Source organism: Falco naumanni, chromosome 8 (assembly GCF_017639655.2).
Source record: "Falco naumanni isolate bFalNau1 chromosome 8, bFalNau1.pat, whole genome shotgun sequence".
Classification (NCBI taxonomy): domain Eukaryota; kingdom Metazoa; phylum Chordata; class Aves; order Falconiformes; family Falconidae; genus Falco; species Falco naumanni.
This window is the reverse complement of record NC_054061.1, coordinates 5905907-5920889: the sequence shown is the minus strand read 5'-3', so window position 1 is coordinate 5920889 and position 14983 is coordinate 5905907. Positions and strand designations below refer to the sequence as shown.

The 14983-nt window shown below is 37.8% G+C and overlaps 1 protein-coding gene across 4 annotated transcripts in view; it reads right to left on the bottom strand.

Moving 5' to 3' along the window:
* Window positions 1–3518: 3518 nt before the first annotated feature.
* Window positions 3519–14983, bottom strand: part of CNOT6 (CCR4-NOT transcription complex subunit 6) — a 35432-nt gene continuing 23967 nt past the window's right edge. For 3 of the 4 annotated variants that reach the window (XM_040603228.1, XM_040603229.1, XM_040603230.1), the window contains 8 exons: window positions 14470–14574; window positions 14313–14381; window positions 12677–12834; window positions 12012–12166; window positions 10940–11094; window positions 9781–10011; window positions 8285–8487; window positions 3519–7592 (listed from right to left, as the gene is read on the bottom strand). In XM_040603228.1, the coding sequence (XP_040459162.1) occupies window positions 7380–7592; window positions 8285–8487; window positions 9781–10011; window positions 10940–11094; window positions 12012–12166; window positions 12677–12834; window positions 14313–14381; window positions 14470–14574 (1289 nt within the window). In that variant the 3' untranslated portion in view covers window positions 3519–7379. The remainder of the gene's footprint in view (window positions 7593–8284; window positions 8488–9780; window positions 10012–10939; window positions 11095–12011; window positions 12167–12676; window positions 12835–14312; window positions 14382–14469; window positions 14575–14983) is intronic. The other variant, XM_040603231.1, reaches the window with a different exon arrangement.

The following is a 14983-nucleotide window of genomic DNA, read 5'->3' as shown; positions in this document are numbered from 1 at the left end:
TCCCTCCTCCCTCACTGGTCCCTGGATGAAGGATTCCACCCGAGGGAGAAAATGTTGCACAGAGTAATCCCTGCCCTTCCTGTAGTGCATTGCCTAAACTCACAGCAGAAGTATTTCTGGTTTAATACAAGCAAGCGAGCAGGAACAGCCCACACGGATACGGGGGTACAGCTGCCCAGGGAGCAGCTAAAGCAGTATAAACCCTCAGCTGTTTCACACACTGTCTTAAAACATTGCAAAGGGAATAAAAATACATACATTCATGAAGTGAGAAACTGAAAATCAAACTGCAGTTTTGAAGGATAAGCCTGTTTGACTTGCTCGTCTCACTGGGCAATGCACGTAGACTCTGTACTGGATGTAGCTGCTGTTATTCACTGGAAAACTCACGACCACGCTGAGACAAAGGGAGCTCCATCTTCAGAGGGTTAACCAAGACAGATCTCAAGTATCTCTGCTTCCTTTGCCCAGTAACCTGTAATTCATTGTTCTGAGATTTCAGCAGCAGCTTTTCCACAGCCGGCAGCACACGTTCCCCATGCCTTGCGGGAGCACACGAGTGTGACAAGCGCCTCGGTTCGCAGCACCCCAGCACCACGCAACCACGCTGACTGGTGTGCTCCCGCGTGTCGCTGGAGCCTGGCTCACGTCCCCCCGAGCCCGGGAAGCTGCAGAGAACAAATCAACGAGAACAGGAAAGGTGCAGCCTCATCAAGCGACTGGCAGGTTAGAAGCAGCAGCCCTGCCACGGGTGATGCCACCACGGGCCAGACACCGTGCCAGGCGGGATGCTCCCCTTCGCCCTGCGCTGCTCACGGCAGCAACTCACATGCAATTCCTAACGCTCCTCTCCCCCACTGCTTTATCCGGGAGAGGTGGGCGGGGAGGAGATGGTTAAAAGAAACCCTTGTGCATCTCTAGGATTTCCCCCACCTCATCCCTGTCTTGGTGGTGTCGTGCTACCAGGGTCAGCGAAACCAGCCCATAGCTTGGTTCAGGTCTTCAGATACCAAAGGTCTTAGCCCTCTTGGCCAAAAAGTGGACTGTGAACCCGTATACTATTTTTTGAAAAGGAAGAAGGGAAATAAAATCAATAAATCCAGGCCCTGAATAGCTATCAATACCATTAGCCACCGTGGTGAAACTAGTGCACACGACTGGCACCCAAAGGGAGCAGCCTGTGCCTTGAACTACAAAAAACTAGAAAAAAACCCTAGAAAAAACTAGAAAAACTAACTCACTAGGGGAAAAAAAATAATTCTATGAAGCTTAAATCTTTGCGGTCATTAAGACCCAGCAGGAACATATATATGTTTTCATTTTCTGTAATGTATATTTTTTTTACAACAAACATCTAGCATTTTTAAAGGACATTAATACCGTCCACTAACACACTGGGAAGATTTGACCAGAACGTACCTTCCTACCTTTTAAAAATTGATAATCTGTGAGAATACAAGGCTTATTTTGGAATAAGAAAATATTAAAATACACCAAAGGTCCCTATAGTTTAATTAGCCTTACTACTTTCCATGCAAACAGAGTAAGTGAACATTTATGAGAGTGAACAATTAGTGCCTCTGGGTTAGGAGGGGAAGATGAAAAGCAAGAAAATAACCAGAACACTCACCTTAAATGAAGTACAGCTTCTCCCAAAAGGTCACCCGATGCGTTTTGCATATTCTTGTCCTTTCCACTTACCTTTTTCTCAGTTTCTTGTCCTTCCCACTCCCTTTTCAGGCTCAATTGCAGACATTTCAAGGCTCCTCTGCTGTACCCATGTCAGTAGAAAAGAAATGCCACCCGGTCACCTGCACTGATTTGGGAAACTCCCACCCCTTAAGGCACAAACCCAACTTTGTACTATCACTGCAGAGCCAGTGGACACAGGGTACGAAGGATCAGTAACTACGAGTCTGGCCAGTGTGATTTTGTATTCAGTTATATTAGAACAGCTCTAGTTATTTTACTGCAAATTAAAGCGAAACAAATTTTCACCTACCTGGCTTAGGACCACAGGATACAAGCTCAACTCAGTCCTTTGAGTAAGAGATGCTGGTTTTCATATACGCTTTCTGGACAGGGCACCAGGCTCTCCATTAATTTTGGCACATTAATTAATGTTTCCCTACAGCTAGATCTCCCAATACTTACATGTCAGGTTAGCAGGTATTATTTAAGAGCTCATAAACTCCAGTTTGGAACCATGTAACTGACAGCTGTACTCATCTTAAAAAATAGCATCAAGCAGATAAAATGCAGCAAGCGAAGGCCCTAGAATGATATTACCACTGAGGAGCAGGTAAGTCCTTTTCATTCCCATCGTGACAGTTGGATTTATAAGGCAAATATTTAATTGGCATGGACATTACCAAACCAACAGCTGCCACTGGAGAAGGTTCGTTCCAGGGCCTGAATTCCCACAAATGTTAAGAATAATCCTACAAGCCACGCTTTGCGGATTGTGCGTGTGCACGGCGCGCACCAAGGCTGTGCTGCACGCACCATCTAGCGGCAGGACTGCACTAGTGATGGTGGCAATTCCAACCTCACCCATGAGACGGAACCAAAAAGCCCTTGCAGAAGTCTAGCACGGGCTCATCGCTCTGCTGGGGACTTGCAGCTGCTTCAGGACAACAACTGTTAAAACTACAAACAAGCTGAACACCCCGGGGCACGTGGTATTCGTGGAAACACTGAACTAGATCATCTGTTTCAAAGCAAAGCAGTGCCAACATACTGAACTTGAGTTCTGAAGAGATGCAGGGGTGCCGGTGAGATGTCTGGTGTGCTTCAGTGCTTCACACAGCACGTGTGCTCAGATGTTTTGCTTGCTGCTAATGCTGGGATAAAACATAAGGGTCTGCACTGTTCTGCATACACTCTGATACAGAAGAAAAACACACACACACACACATACCAAAAATAATGCGATATTAAAATAAACTAAGGAGAAGAGTTAGTTGAATCTCATTCCTGGGGGAAAATAAAATAAAATAAAATAGATGCATGGAATCTTCACTTTGTTCCTCTCCCACGGTAATTTAATGGAATCTTTGAATCCCTTCCCACTGCCAGACCCCAAGCCTACTTTAGGTCTTCTGGTGGGGGGAGGGAAAAGCAAGGAAGGAGCAGGGTCTACACGACCCAGACAAAACCTGTGGACCCTTCACTGCACAGCTGACCTTACTGACTCACTTGGGAAGGTCAGAAGATGGCCAGAGATTAAGACATGGGGCTGAGATCTGAATAGGTTTGAATGTGGGTTTTCCACAAACTCAGGCGGCGTTACTGACCAGGTCTTCACTTGGCCATCCAAACCCAGCTGATCCAAGCAGCTTTCTGGTCTGCAGAGCAAGAAAGTAACAGAAAGTACACAAAAATCTTTCTGGGATTATCAAGTTCCTTACATGCTTCCATTTTACCCTTACCACACTTCAGTCACTCCGGCTGTATGCGCAACTCTTCAGGAAAAGCTTTAGGAATTAAGTTAAAATATGAATTAGACTTCAAGAAGGTTTGAAACAGATATTGGATTTATTGGTCAGCTATGAGTAGGAAAATACATTGGTAAAGAAAAAGAAGACCCTGTATATAAATATAATACTAACTAGTTAAAATTTGACCAAGAAGAAAGTTCCACTGAAGAGAACAGTAAAAGCCCTTGTTTACCATCAGACCATATTCCGTTTCCCATTTATCTTATTGAAGAGCTGCCTATAGACAAATGCAACATTCTTTGAGCTTAGTGCAGATAATGTGCTGGTTTTTGTTACATGAATGGTAAACAAGAGTTAGTCCAGTGCATTACACATTATACAGAAGTACTGTGAATAAAGACTAAGATACTCTATTTTAGACACTACTTAAACATACCAAGACACTTAAGTGTTACAAATTTATGCAACCAAAAGAAAAGAATAGCAATTAACATACTAAAAAATACTGTGTCCGGCTGGATGAAAAAGGCTTGCTACTTAAGCGGTTAACTGATTTTTTTTTCAGTTTTACAGTGTAATTAGTTCTTTTTCCCGCAAATGGTGTTGTAATTATTTTGTCTTTCATACAGGTTTTGTATGGTTGAAAAAGCAAACCATCAGCTATTTTCTAAGTCTGCTCTTAAAAAAATAAACTTGAGAGATTTGCTAAAGTTACATCAAATATACATACAATGTTCTTAAAGTCAGTTTTGACAAACGCTAGCCAAATTTACCTTTTTTTATTTTTAAAGCTGCTAAAAGAACAAAATAATTACAACATGCACTGACTTATAGGCTCTTTTCACACACCCCTCCCCCTGCTACTTGAGCTAAGTTAAAAGCAGTAACTTGTGGCATTAGTCTTGTAGTCTAATCAACTCTTTTAGTTAAAGGTGTGTTTCATCTTACACTTTGACACCCAGAATTCTTGGTAAATTAAACTAGACAAGATGTGGCTGACTGTACTTTAAGTGGAAAAAAGCCTGGTCTAACCTAAATAAATCCTTTCAACCCCAAAGATGTTCTGTGACTTTTGCTATGTGTGCTTTTACAACAAGAACACTGAAGGTACATTATGGCAACACCCCAAATCACCTTGAATAAAAATATTGCAAATAACCATTTAATGTTAAAAACTATGAAGCAAACATTTTGATTTTGTGAAGACACGGTTTATTGCCTTATTCTATGTTATAGCTGGAAACTGAGACTTCTGAGTTAGATTTGTTTGTCATGGGAATATATTTTCTTTGAGATTGTTTGACAAAGGTTATTTCAGCTCTGTTTCGGTGCCATCTGGCCTTTCCCTATATTCAAAGTATTTCTCCTTCCTTCAGCCCCACGTCACGGCTGCAGTCCAGTTAAAACCCAGTGAAGTCAAAGGAGTGTCTTCAATGTATTCAGTGGGTTTTCGATAGGGACCTGATGGACTAGTATAAAAGCTGGAGGAAATGGTTACTTAAATGGACCCTTAGACTGTAAGGTGACTAAGCAGGAACAGTTGTGTCTCCAAAAGCACAAGGGGCCATATTTCAACATGCTGTCATAAATTCAAATATTTTTTAAGACTAAGCAATACAGGAGAACACATACTGGATAAAGCTCAAACCTTTAGAATCTAACAAGTGCACTCAAGCTCCAGCATCTATTAAAGTAAATTATCCCCCTCTAAGAAATACAAAATGAATAAGTGCTTCCCTTCCCCTTCTGTAAAGCTTTCTGGACTCATTACACAATCCAGATAATCAGAAAAGAAAAATAGTTTGCTTAGTTTGACAAGCTAAATTGGCTTATCATAACTGGAAATTGTCATGATGTACGTTACCAAGACATCATTAAGGAAACATGAGTAAAACACCTTTTATTCACACTTTACAAAAAAACCCAAAAAAACAAACAGAAAAAAAATAACACTACGCATTAAGTCTACTACAGCAATACTACCAGCATTTCAATGTACTGATTATAAACTGGACATGTTTGGTGTTTTCACAACTAAAACCAAAACAAAATAACCCCAAGAGATTAGGTCCCAGACAAGGATTCAAGATCAAAATTTCTCCTATTGAAATTTTAAAATGTACATTTTACATAACCGAACTGTTTGTAATTTTTACTTCCAGCTTAAAACAGAACGGTTTGAGCACACTTATGTGCTGACTACTTTTCAATAAAATTTTGAATCGTTATTACCAATTCACTCTCTTTATATATAAAAATTCACAATATTTAGAAAGTTTTCTCTTAATGCTCAGTGTCCTTTTGCTTCCCTGCCCGCAGCTGAAACAAAAGCTGTTTAAGACCAAGCTCTCTATCTTTTTTTTTTTTTTTTACATTGATTATTCAAGTTGTATTAGTTTAAGGAGATGATAAAATCTCCCTTTTAGGGTACAAATAGACAAGTTAAATTTGTAAGCTGTTATGTACTTGGCTTCATGACACAAATGGCACTGAGGGTACACTATAACTTCAGTCTTGCTTGACACTTTAAGATAAGACTTGGTCACTTTAAAAAAAAAATGATCTGAAGAATTGTCTTTGGGACCTGTATTGAAAAATGCATTTATTTTACACTGCTTCATCAATAGAAAATGTAAGGTTGTTTTTCTTTTTTCTTCAAGGAATTATACTTTCTGAAACAGAGGAACACGCTTAAATGAAAGAGAATTCACATGATAGTAATTCTTAGTGGGAAAAACGGCACTGTGCAATGACACTGAAAGAAGCAGTGCATGGGTATTAGAAGCTAGAAACTGTGTACCCATAACCTGAACATGTTCAAAAAGTGTGATATTCAATGCTTCACAAAGGAAAAAAAGATGCCACAGCTTATACAAAAGTATCTTCATAAAATTTTCACAAGTGTTAACATTATTTAAAAAAATAAAAGAGGATGCACAGGATCTCTCTGCATGCACAGGCAGTGCTAGTTGAGAACAAATTTAAGCAGGCACAGTGGAGATAGGACAAGTATTTAAAACAGAAATGAAGAAGCTGTACACAAGTATCCCTAAATTTTACTTCAAAAGTTAGAGACGAGAAAAATATCTGAGTGTATACACATCAGCAATAACCTTCAATCCATACAGGTCTACTTATATTCACTGCTTAGCTTATCTGTTCTGTGAGAACTCTATGCTTTTTTCTTTTTAAATCAGAAATAGAATTTATTTAGTTGTCTCTGTAAGGTATCAAGATTTTATAGGTTTGGATTTTCAAAGCAACATTCTCAATTGAACATAAAAAGTAGTATAAAAGGGCTAACGAAACCCTAACAGTGCAAATCATTAGCAGAGAAAACCTGTGACAACCTCTTTTACAAGCTGGCCTTTATAACACATGAAAACAGATAAAAATTTAGCCTTAGTTTACAATACAATCATTTTCCAAATCTGATTTTTCTTTTTTTAAAGTACAAAATCTCATAAATCAGTTTTTCTGTTGTTCATATACAATCAATAAAGGCTAAATTCAAATTCTATATTTTACAAACAAGTCTGAAAAAGGAGGGAGTGAAGTACGGAAGAATGTTCTGTGGATGTTCCTACTGGCCTCAAAAAAGTAGTGCTACAGATAACTGTGCAAAGAGAGTATACTGTATAACAATTCCCTATTTCAAGGCATGAAAATGTCACGTTGGATAAAACAAACAGGAAGGTTAATTGTAACGTATTAAGGGTGCAAACGCACCAATCGCTGTTGAACAGTATACAAAGTATATAGGGCTCAGAATTGTGTCTGTTGATAGCACCTGGCTTTTACTATGTCTTTAGCAAATAATTAGATTTAAGATTAAGATTATTAAGAAAAAAAATCCCTGTTGGCCATACCTCACTCCTCTATATTCAGATTTTACAATTGTACAAGTTAGATTGAGGTTGCCCTCTAAAATGTACTTGACTACCTCCTGCCAGGGAGATGGATTCCGTTTACAGGAGGCAGGAAAGGCAGCAAAAGCTCCAGTTGTGCAAAAAGTGAGAAGTGGTCAGAAGGGATAAGTGGATGTGGACAACCACTTATATTGTTCTCTATTAACCAATGATGATCCAAAGGTCCAAGAATGCCAAGTATGTTTAGCTGAGGTTTAGAGTAGAAGATGTAGTCAATAATACCCTAAAGCAAGAGAAGAAATAAAATCGATTATTAACATATAATTCTTGGCCCAAGTTATTCTTCCAAACAAGGGGTGAGCTCAGTATTCTGAGTAAGTGAAATGCTACCATTCCTTCTCTATAGCACATCAACTTAGGAGACCTCTACTTCCTACATCCCGTGGGTTCCTCCGTATAAACCAGGAAAACAAAAGAAAAGTCCACCCCATATCACTTCTCCTGTGCTTTTGTGGGTTGTAATTTCCAGTCTCCTACATAGCTTCAAATCACGTTTATCGGATTTTGAAGAGGAAAGGAGCCATCTTTTTTTCCACTGGGCAACAGAGCACTGAGAGCTTCCCAGGAGCAACATGGATTATTTCCTTGCAGTTGATATCTTAAGTGCCCCCACTGTACTATTTAATTTAGCTTGGAGTATTAAAATACAAAATCTTCATATTTACAGGGAAGGTTAACAGCACCCCAATTCTTGCAAATCTATTCCAGCTTACTAACAAGAAGAAGGAAAATTTGGTTTCTAAGAGTCTGAAATCTTGGGCTCTCTAGTTCGCGATGTTTTACACATAAACTTGATGAATTTACCGTGAACTACCCAACCAGATTAACTTCTTTGTTAAACAATTTTGTAGAGCAAATCACATTAGTTAAACTTCAGAATGGAAAACTTTTCTGAAATATCAGCCAAGTCCTTACCTTGAAGTCAAATGTGTAATTTGTATAAGGCATTAGACCATTCTCATAGGCACTCTTCAACTTGAAACCATGTGTAATTCTTCCATTTGTTGTTCCATTCTTTCCATTACAGCTGAAGTTAGTAAGACTTTCATTGTATCTCAGTTCCTTAAAATCTTTGTGGTTTGTTTCCACTCCACCAGTGCTCAGGTACTCAACAACACCTATTAGGAGAGACACATGCCCACATGAAGGTATTAACAAACATTCAGCAAATGAATGTGTAGGTACTTTGACTCATACAAGCAACATATGACAAGACAGTCAGCTGTAGTTCTTTTAAAATACTGCAAGACAATATATACGTGGAAAACCAAGAAGATTAATAAGGAACGGACTTGGGGGAAGATGAAGAAAAGTGGAAGTAAAGTTCTGTAGAGGCTAGGTAGTCAGCTTCCTCCTCTCCTCCTCTCTATGCTCAAGTCCTGGCCTTCAATATTTGGCTAAAATGTTGCAAAAAAGCCAGCTTTTGAAACAGTACTTCAAATAAAGTTAACTTTAAAGAGGCTGCAAAGCAAGTTGACAAGATTTGTGTCTCGGAAAACTGTGATCATGCCTCTTTAATTTCAGAATAGCTGTGCTAAGGTTCTGGAAGGAAAACAATCAGACACATGAACTGGCTATTGCAATAGCCACTAGCAATACTTGCCTTCCTGGGATCAGAATGAATCAGATTTCTAGTACTGCTGAAAAGTAACTGCTCCTATTAACCCTAACTGATGTTAGGATTTGCCATGCAGAGACAAGAAGGAAGGGAGGGGGACCAGAAATGGAGATTATTATACTGGAACAACTAGCAGTAAGAAGGAAGTACAGCTCTTGAGTTCAGCACTTCAGCTGGGTGCCTGAGAAAGCCAAGGCAGCGATCACTGAATCTGTTCTTACCTTGCACTTCCTAAAAAGTTGCCGCCAAGTAAAAAAGAGAAAAAAAAAAAACCCACAACCTTGCATGTTAGTGAAGAGCTCTGAAGAATCCTTTCTGTTAGGAGATGTATTGAATTTCAGAAGTCTTAAAATATTTGGGATACAGAAAATTATTGTATGGTGGCAACTTTACAGAGAAGAACCCACCTTCTCACACTTGAAATTAAGAAAACCCAATTATCAGCAACATATTCATGTTTCCAGTTATTTTGGGAAGATATTTCTTCCTTTCCATTCCTGTATTGTAAGATAACAATGAAAATGCTGCTGGAAGACCAGACATAGCTATACTACTGCACAGACAGTAAGGTCACTCACAAAAGAAACAATTTATCTTTTCTCTCTTCCTTCTATTTTCTTAGTACCTTTAGAGCTTATGTATCAAACAATGTATACTCTAAGTTGAAAACAAAAAAACCCAAACAGTGAGACCTTAACAAAAACAAACAGTGAGACCTTAACATTTACATTGTTGCAAACTTGAAACAGTCTACAAAAAAAACCCCAAAAAACAAAAAACAAAAAAATCTTACCAGAATCCGGTAGAGAATTGAGATCTGCACACAGTACAAGTGGAATGGTTCCAAGTTCTCCCGAAACACCAGGTTTGAGACTACGAGAAGCTTTATCAATAATGTTCTTTACCTCGGACAGGAACATCATAGTCTGAACCAGCTTCACATCAGAATAATCTGGGTCCCAATGCATATGTGCATTAGCTACGAGAACCAGCTGCTTTTCCATCCCAAGATGTGGCTTTCCAGCTAGAATTTAAAATCAATTATTTACCTTACATGGTCAACATACTGCTGAATTTTAAACAAGATGTTTGAGGTGAGGAAAGAATAAAATACCAGTATAACTTGAAGAGGGTTAATACCATTTAAGAGGGTCACACAACTCCTCTTACATCCACTGAATGTTTTAGTTGATGTAAAACATTGGAAATAATTATGTTTCACATTCAAGACCATTAAGAGATGATCTTGTTACAGGTAATGCTTATGTACCTAAGAATACTGTGAATTAACAATAAATAACAGAATCTTAAGTAAAGGCAAATAGTGTCCTTCTAAAAAATTACAAGTTTTCCTCAGGTTGTGATAGTAAAACAGGTACTGCTCATACCTTATCAGGCAATAAGCAATGAATTTTAAGTTATCCACATTACAAGTTACCTCTCTTGCTAGAAGTGCTTCTTAAAAGGCTTGCTTGTTAGAATCTGAATTAATAAAATATCATTTGGATAAATACAATACAGGTTGAGTAGGTACCCACTGCAATACTTACAAAACCAATTTACATTTCCTAAATTAAGAATGACAGGGCAGAACAAACAGGTTGTATAAGCATGACAGTGAAGAAAATAACAAGCTAAAATGATGCAGATACATGATCCAGAAACACACGACTAACACCAGCTGATTCTTTAATAACTGTATACAACTTCAAGCAAAAAACACTCAAACTCATGTCTTTGTATGTCTTAAGCATAGAGTGGGAAAAAAAATAATAATCATTTAAGAATATGACTTTTCCTCATGTCATCTTTGGAAATAAATTTGTCTGAGCATACAAAGCACAGTTATATTCATCTGTAGAATCTAGTTTCTCTGGTTTACTGTAACAAAAGTACATTTTTTCATTTACAAAATACAATCTATTAAAAAAATAAAACTAAATAGGACTTACATGACATTTCTATCAATTCCTTTCGCAGTTCTAATAATACAGCAACTCCAATGTTATCTTTTGTCATAACTCTGTTCAGCATAGCTTCTGAACCTTCTGAGTTTGCCATAGCTAGTTGATTGAACTCAACAGTATGTTTTTGAACCAAAGTAAATCTGAAAGAGAAACATCATGTATAATTTTTTCAGCAACCGGACACAAAAGGAAATGTTACAGGTAACTTTTAATTAAAGCTCAAACACATTTATGATGCCAACATCTCAGCCAATCACATAATTTCATAAAATCCTAAACTGAAATCAAAGGATATAGTTTTCCTAGTGATTTTTATGTATTTTATACTACCTTAGTTTCAATTAGAAGATTTTTCTTTCCAGACAGAAAAAGAGAGAGAGAAAAAGTAGTGCTTGTTTCCAATTCTGTATCAGTTTCTAGTTCAAAGATGCAGGTTTAATAGAGAGGGACTAAATTTTTCTAAGCCAGAAGGTATCAAACCTGGCATCTACATTTACTTGTGGAAACAAAGGAATGGAAGCAGGAGGACAAAGCGAAGTTATTACCCTCATATACAAACAGTTGTACAATATGACACAACCAGTAAGTGCTGCAGCTCTTAAATAATGGCTTTTTTTTGGAAGTGAGCAGTGATATTAAATGCCTTTGTCTTCTGCTTTATGAGAAGACTAATGTATCTAAAAGTCAATGTCATCTGAGGTCTTACTTCAGCAATTTTGGGCATTATCACTCCTTTCCTCAAAAAAAAGCAAAAAATAACAGTATTTGTTTCATTTTTTATGATTAACACTTAATGGTTGGGGGACACACATTCAACAACTGAAGTACAATTTAGTGAACTCCTAACCTGCAATGCTCTAACAGAATGAAATCCCAACTTAAACACAAGTTCAAGGTAAGATTTTCCATCGCTAGTTGTGCACAGAATGATTTCTCTCATACAGACCACTCTAACAACAGGATTGCTCTGTAACAAACAATGAATGGCTACAAAAAGGGCGACTAATGTGAAACTGGGCAAGACACAATAGAAAGCTTTGCAAAACACATCACTTACTTTTCTGTTTTGAAAAATATTGCACAACCATCAACATGTTTTCTTTCCTGTTCTGACATTGTCCTAGCTCTAGATTTTGGACTGAAGAAGCCATTGTAGCCACGTTCTTTCAATTCTACCAGGAAAAAACTGTAGTACTGTTCCGTTTCAACCTCCTATAAAGTTATGAGACAGCACAGCATGAATGTACTATTAGCAAAATACGGAAGACTGATATTACTTAGTCTCTTCAGAAGTGTAAATCATTTTCAAATTAGATTTAAAGAAAAAAAAATGTAAGAATTAAGTACATCAGAGAATGCAAATTTGAGAGCAATATCCCTATCTTAAGAAAATATAAATGAATTTCTGTAATCCCCAGAGTTATGATTATCTCAAGCCTTTTATTCAAGAACGTGTCAATTATAGCCCCACATACAAATGCAGGCACAAAAACACCCCCACATACATTTCTTTGATCAGCAGCTGCTGGTTCACATTCCAGCTACCGTGGCTGAAAAGCATTCTTTTGATGTCAAGCAACAAATAACGTTCTAAACACCACTTCTTTTTTCTTCTGTTTTTGGAAGGTTTTGAAAACAGATCATTTACTGCAAATACATTTAATGTGGAGAAACCAGCACATGGGAATAGAAAAGGAAAAGAAATAATGGTGTATCTTTTACCTGAAGACTTATGATGTCAGCATTGCAGCTCAGGATTTCCTGCATAATAGCTTTTTTTCTGTATTCCCAGTTCAATGCCCAAGATGGACAATAGCCATACAGCTGCCGTGTAGCATATTTATCACAGAGTACGTTGTAACACATGACAGAGAACAAGGCTGCAGAACAATAATTTTACTTACATACTGATAAATTTAACAACAACAAAAAAATTATATATACAATTACGTTCTTGGCTTTTGCTTCTGCAAATTTATCAATTCATGCTTCATTTGCTTCAATCAAAACACAGCATGTGTACCTATACTAACAAAAAAAATTGTCAGTCCTTCTAGGAAGATAAATCACAGGTTTTAACTTATGGCAGCTGTCTTCTAGTATTTAGTTGGAAAAGAAAAACCAACCCCCCCTTCATATTATTAATGCAGTAAACAGCAGACGAATGTACTTTATGCTAATTGGCACTCTACTGTGAAAAGCCTAAAACAAGGTAAGTGTATTTGAACATTTACATTTAATAGCTATACAAAGGTTTGCAACCTCTTCAAATAGATTATTTAAAAATCTATCTTATGTATTACCACCACCAACCTGCAACAGATCCATAGGCAAGGTATGGATCCCTTCGCACAATGAAAAAGCATAGGTAAAATAAAACCGCAAATGTTTCCACCTCAAGAAGTTTACAATTCAGGTGTAAAGACAAGAAACATCTACTCTTCATTAATTTGGAATAGGAGTGATAATGAGAGAGTTTGGGGCAACTTGACAGGTAATCCAGCAGCACAGATTTTGAGTTTTCTTTTCTTGAGGGGTTTTTTTGTTTGTTTTTATAAAGCACTAAGGAATTGGCAGTAGGACAATGAGATGCTTAAAAGCTTATTTGGAGCTCCTCTTAAACACGGAGTACAACTCAGAAAAAAGGAGTAAGACAGTTATTTGAAGATTTAGCAAACTGAGGCAACAATCTTGGGCTGACTGGGGGTCAAAGCCCAGCATTTTGAAATAAATGGGTGACAGCCAAAGACAAGCTGCATTAACATCGTTATCTTCAAAGCAACCGCCTTAATAAAATTAATAGGGGAATGTACATCAGTACTGAAAGAGAGGAGGCTGCAGTAACTGAGAAATACACTAAAATTTTTGGTGCGCAGGTAAACAGAAAAGGCTGCATTTTAGACAATTCATGCAGGAAAAAAACGTAAAAAAAATTAAAATAACCTGAATCCAAACAGCAAGAAAAGTGCTGAATCAAAGACGAGATACTGGTTACTTAAAAGAAAAAATTTCTACGTTTTTGGGAAATCAGCTCACGTTCTTTATTTTTTTTTTAATTCTTCAAGAAATGTTCAATTAAACCTGTTAAAATTCAACTATATAACTAATTGTGGACAACATTTTCAATTCCTGGGAGAAGGACATTAATTAAAAAGAAATTACTTTATAGTAAAAGATGGGTAAATCTGGAACAGATGTTCCAACTGAGATAGAACTACTTCAGCTGGCCAGTCAGCACTGCACAGATGATTGGTTATTTAAGCATTAGGGTTTTTTCAGTAGATAGTAAAGATCAACACCTTTTATTAGTGGGGAGGCAGGGGGTGGGGAATCTTTAAATCCTTAGTGTGTTCAGTACCTGTTGGTCTTGTACGGTCTGGTTCTTGCAACATAATCCAAGATCTTGGAGGTGGCTGTTCTGTTGAAACTACAGGAACATTTTAAAGTAGAGATACAAGTGATAATCACATTTATTTTACACAGCAGAAATAAATGTTTTAAGAATGGTCACTTACTTCTTTTTGCAGTACCTGCCAAATTATCAAGCAAATAGTTCAGTAGCCTTCGTGTCCCATCTGGTTCCTGATAAAGGTTCAGAATATCCTGTGTAAGTGGATTTCCTGCAAAGAGATTTAAGGAAACGCTGAATAAAACATACAGAACCGTTATGAACTTATATATCAGTGTTCAGCTGACATCTCTGAGAAAAGATACTGCATCTACTATGAAGTACTTAAGAGGTTTCAGGTCTTACAGCCCAAACACGAGATGTGTGAACAGCTCTAGTGAAGGTAACCACATTCTCTCCTGCATCTGTCTTGTGACTGACCACCCCAAGGGCGGTCACTGGATGTAACAGTAGTGACGAACTGGCATGGTACAACACGCCAGCAGAGCTGAGGAGGCCAAGCACAGGAGCCACCTCTGCTTGCTCTGCTCAACGCAAGTGCAACATCCACCATCAGTTTATTTGCCAGTCATATCCGAGAGTCCACCATCTGCCCAGCGCATAAGCCGATTGTAACAGTT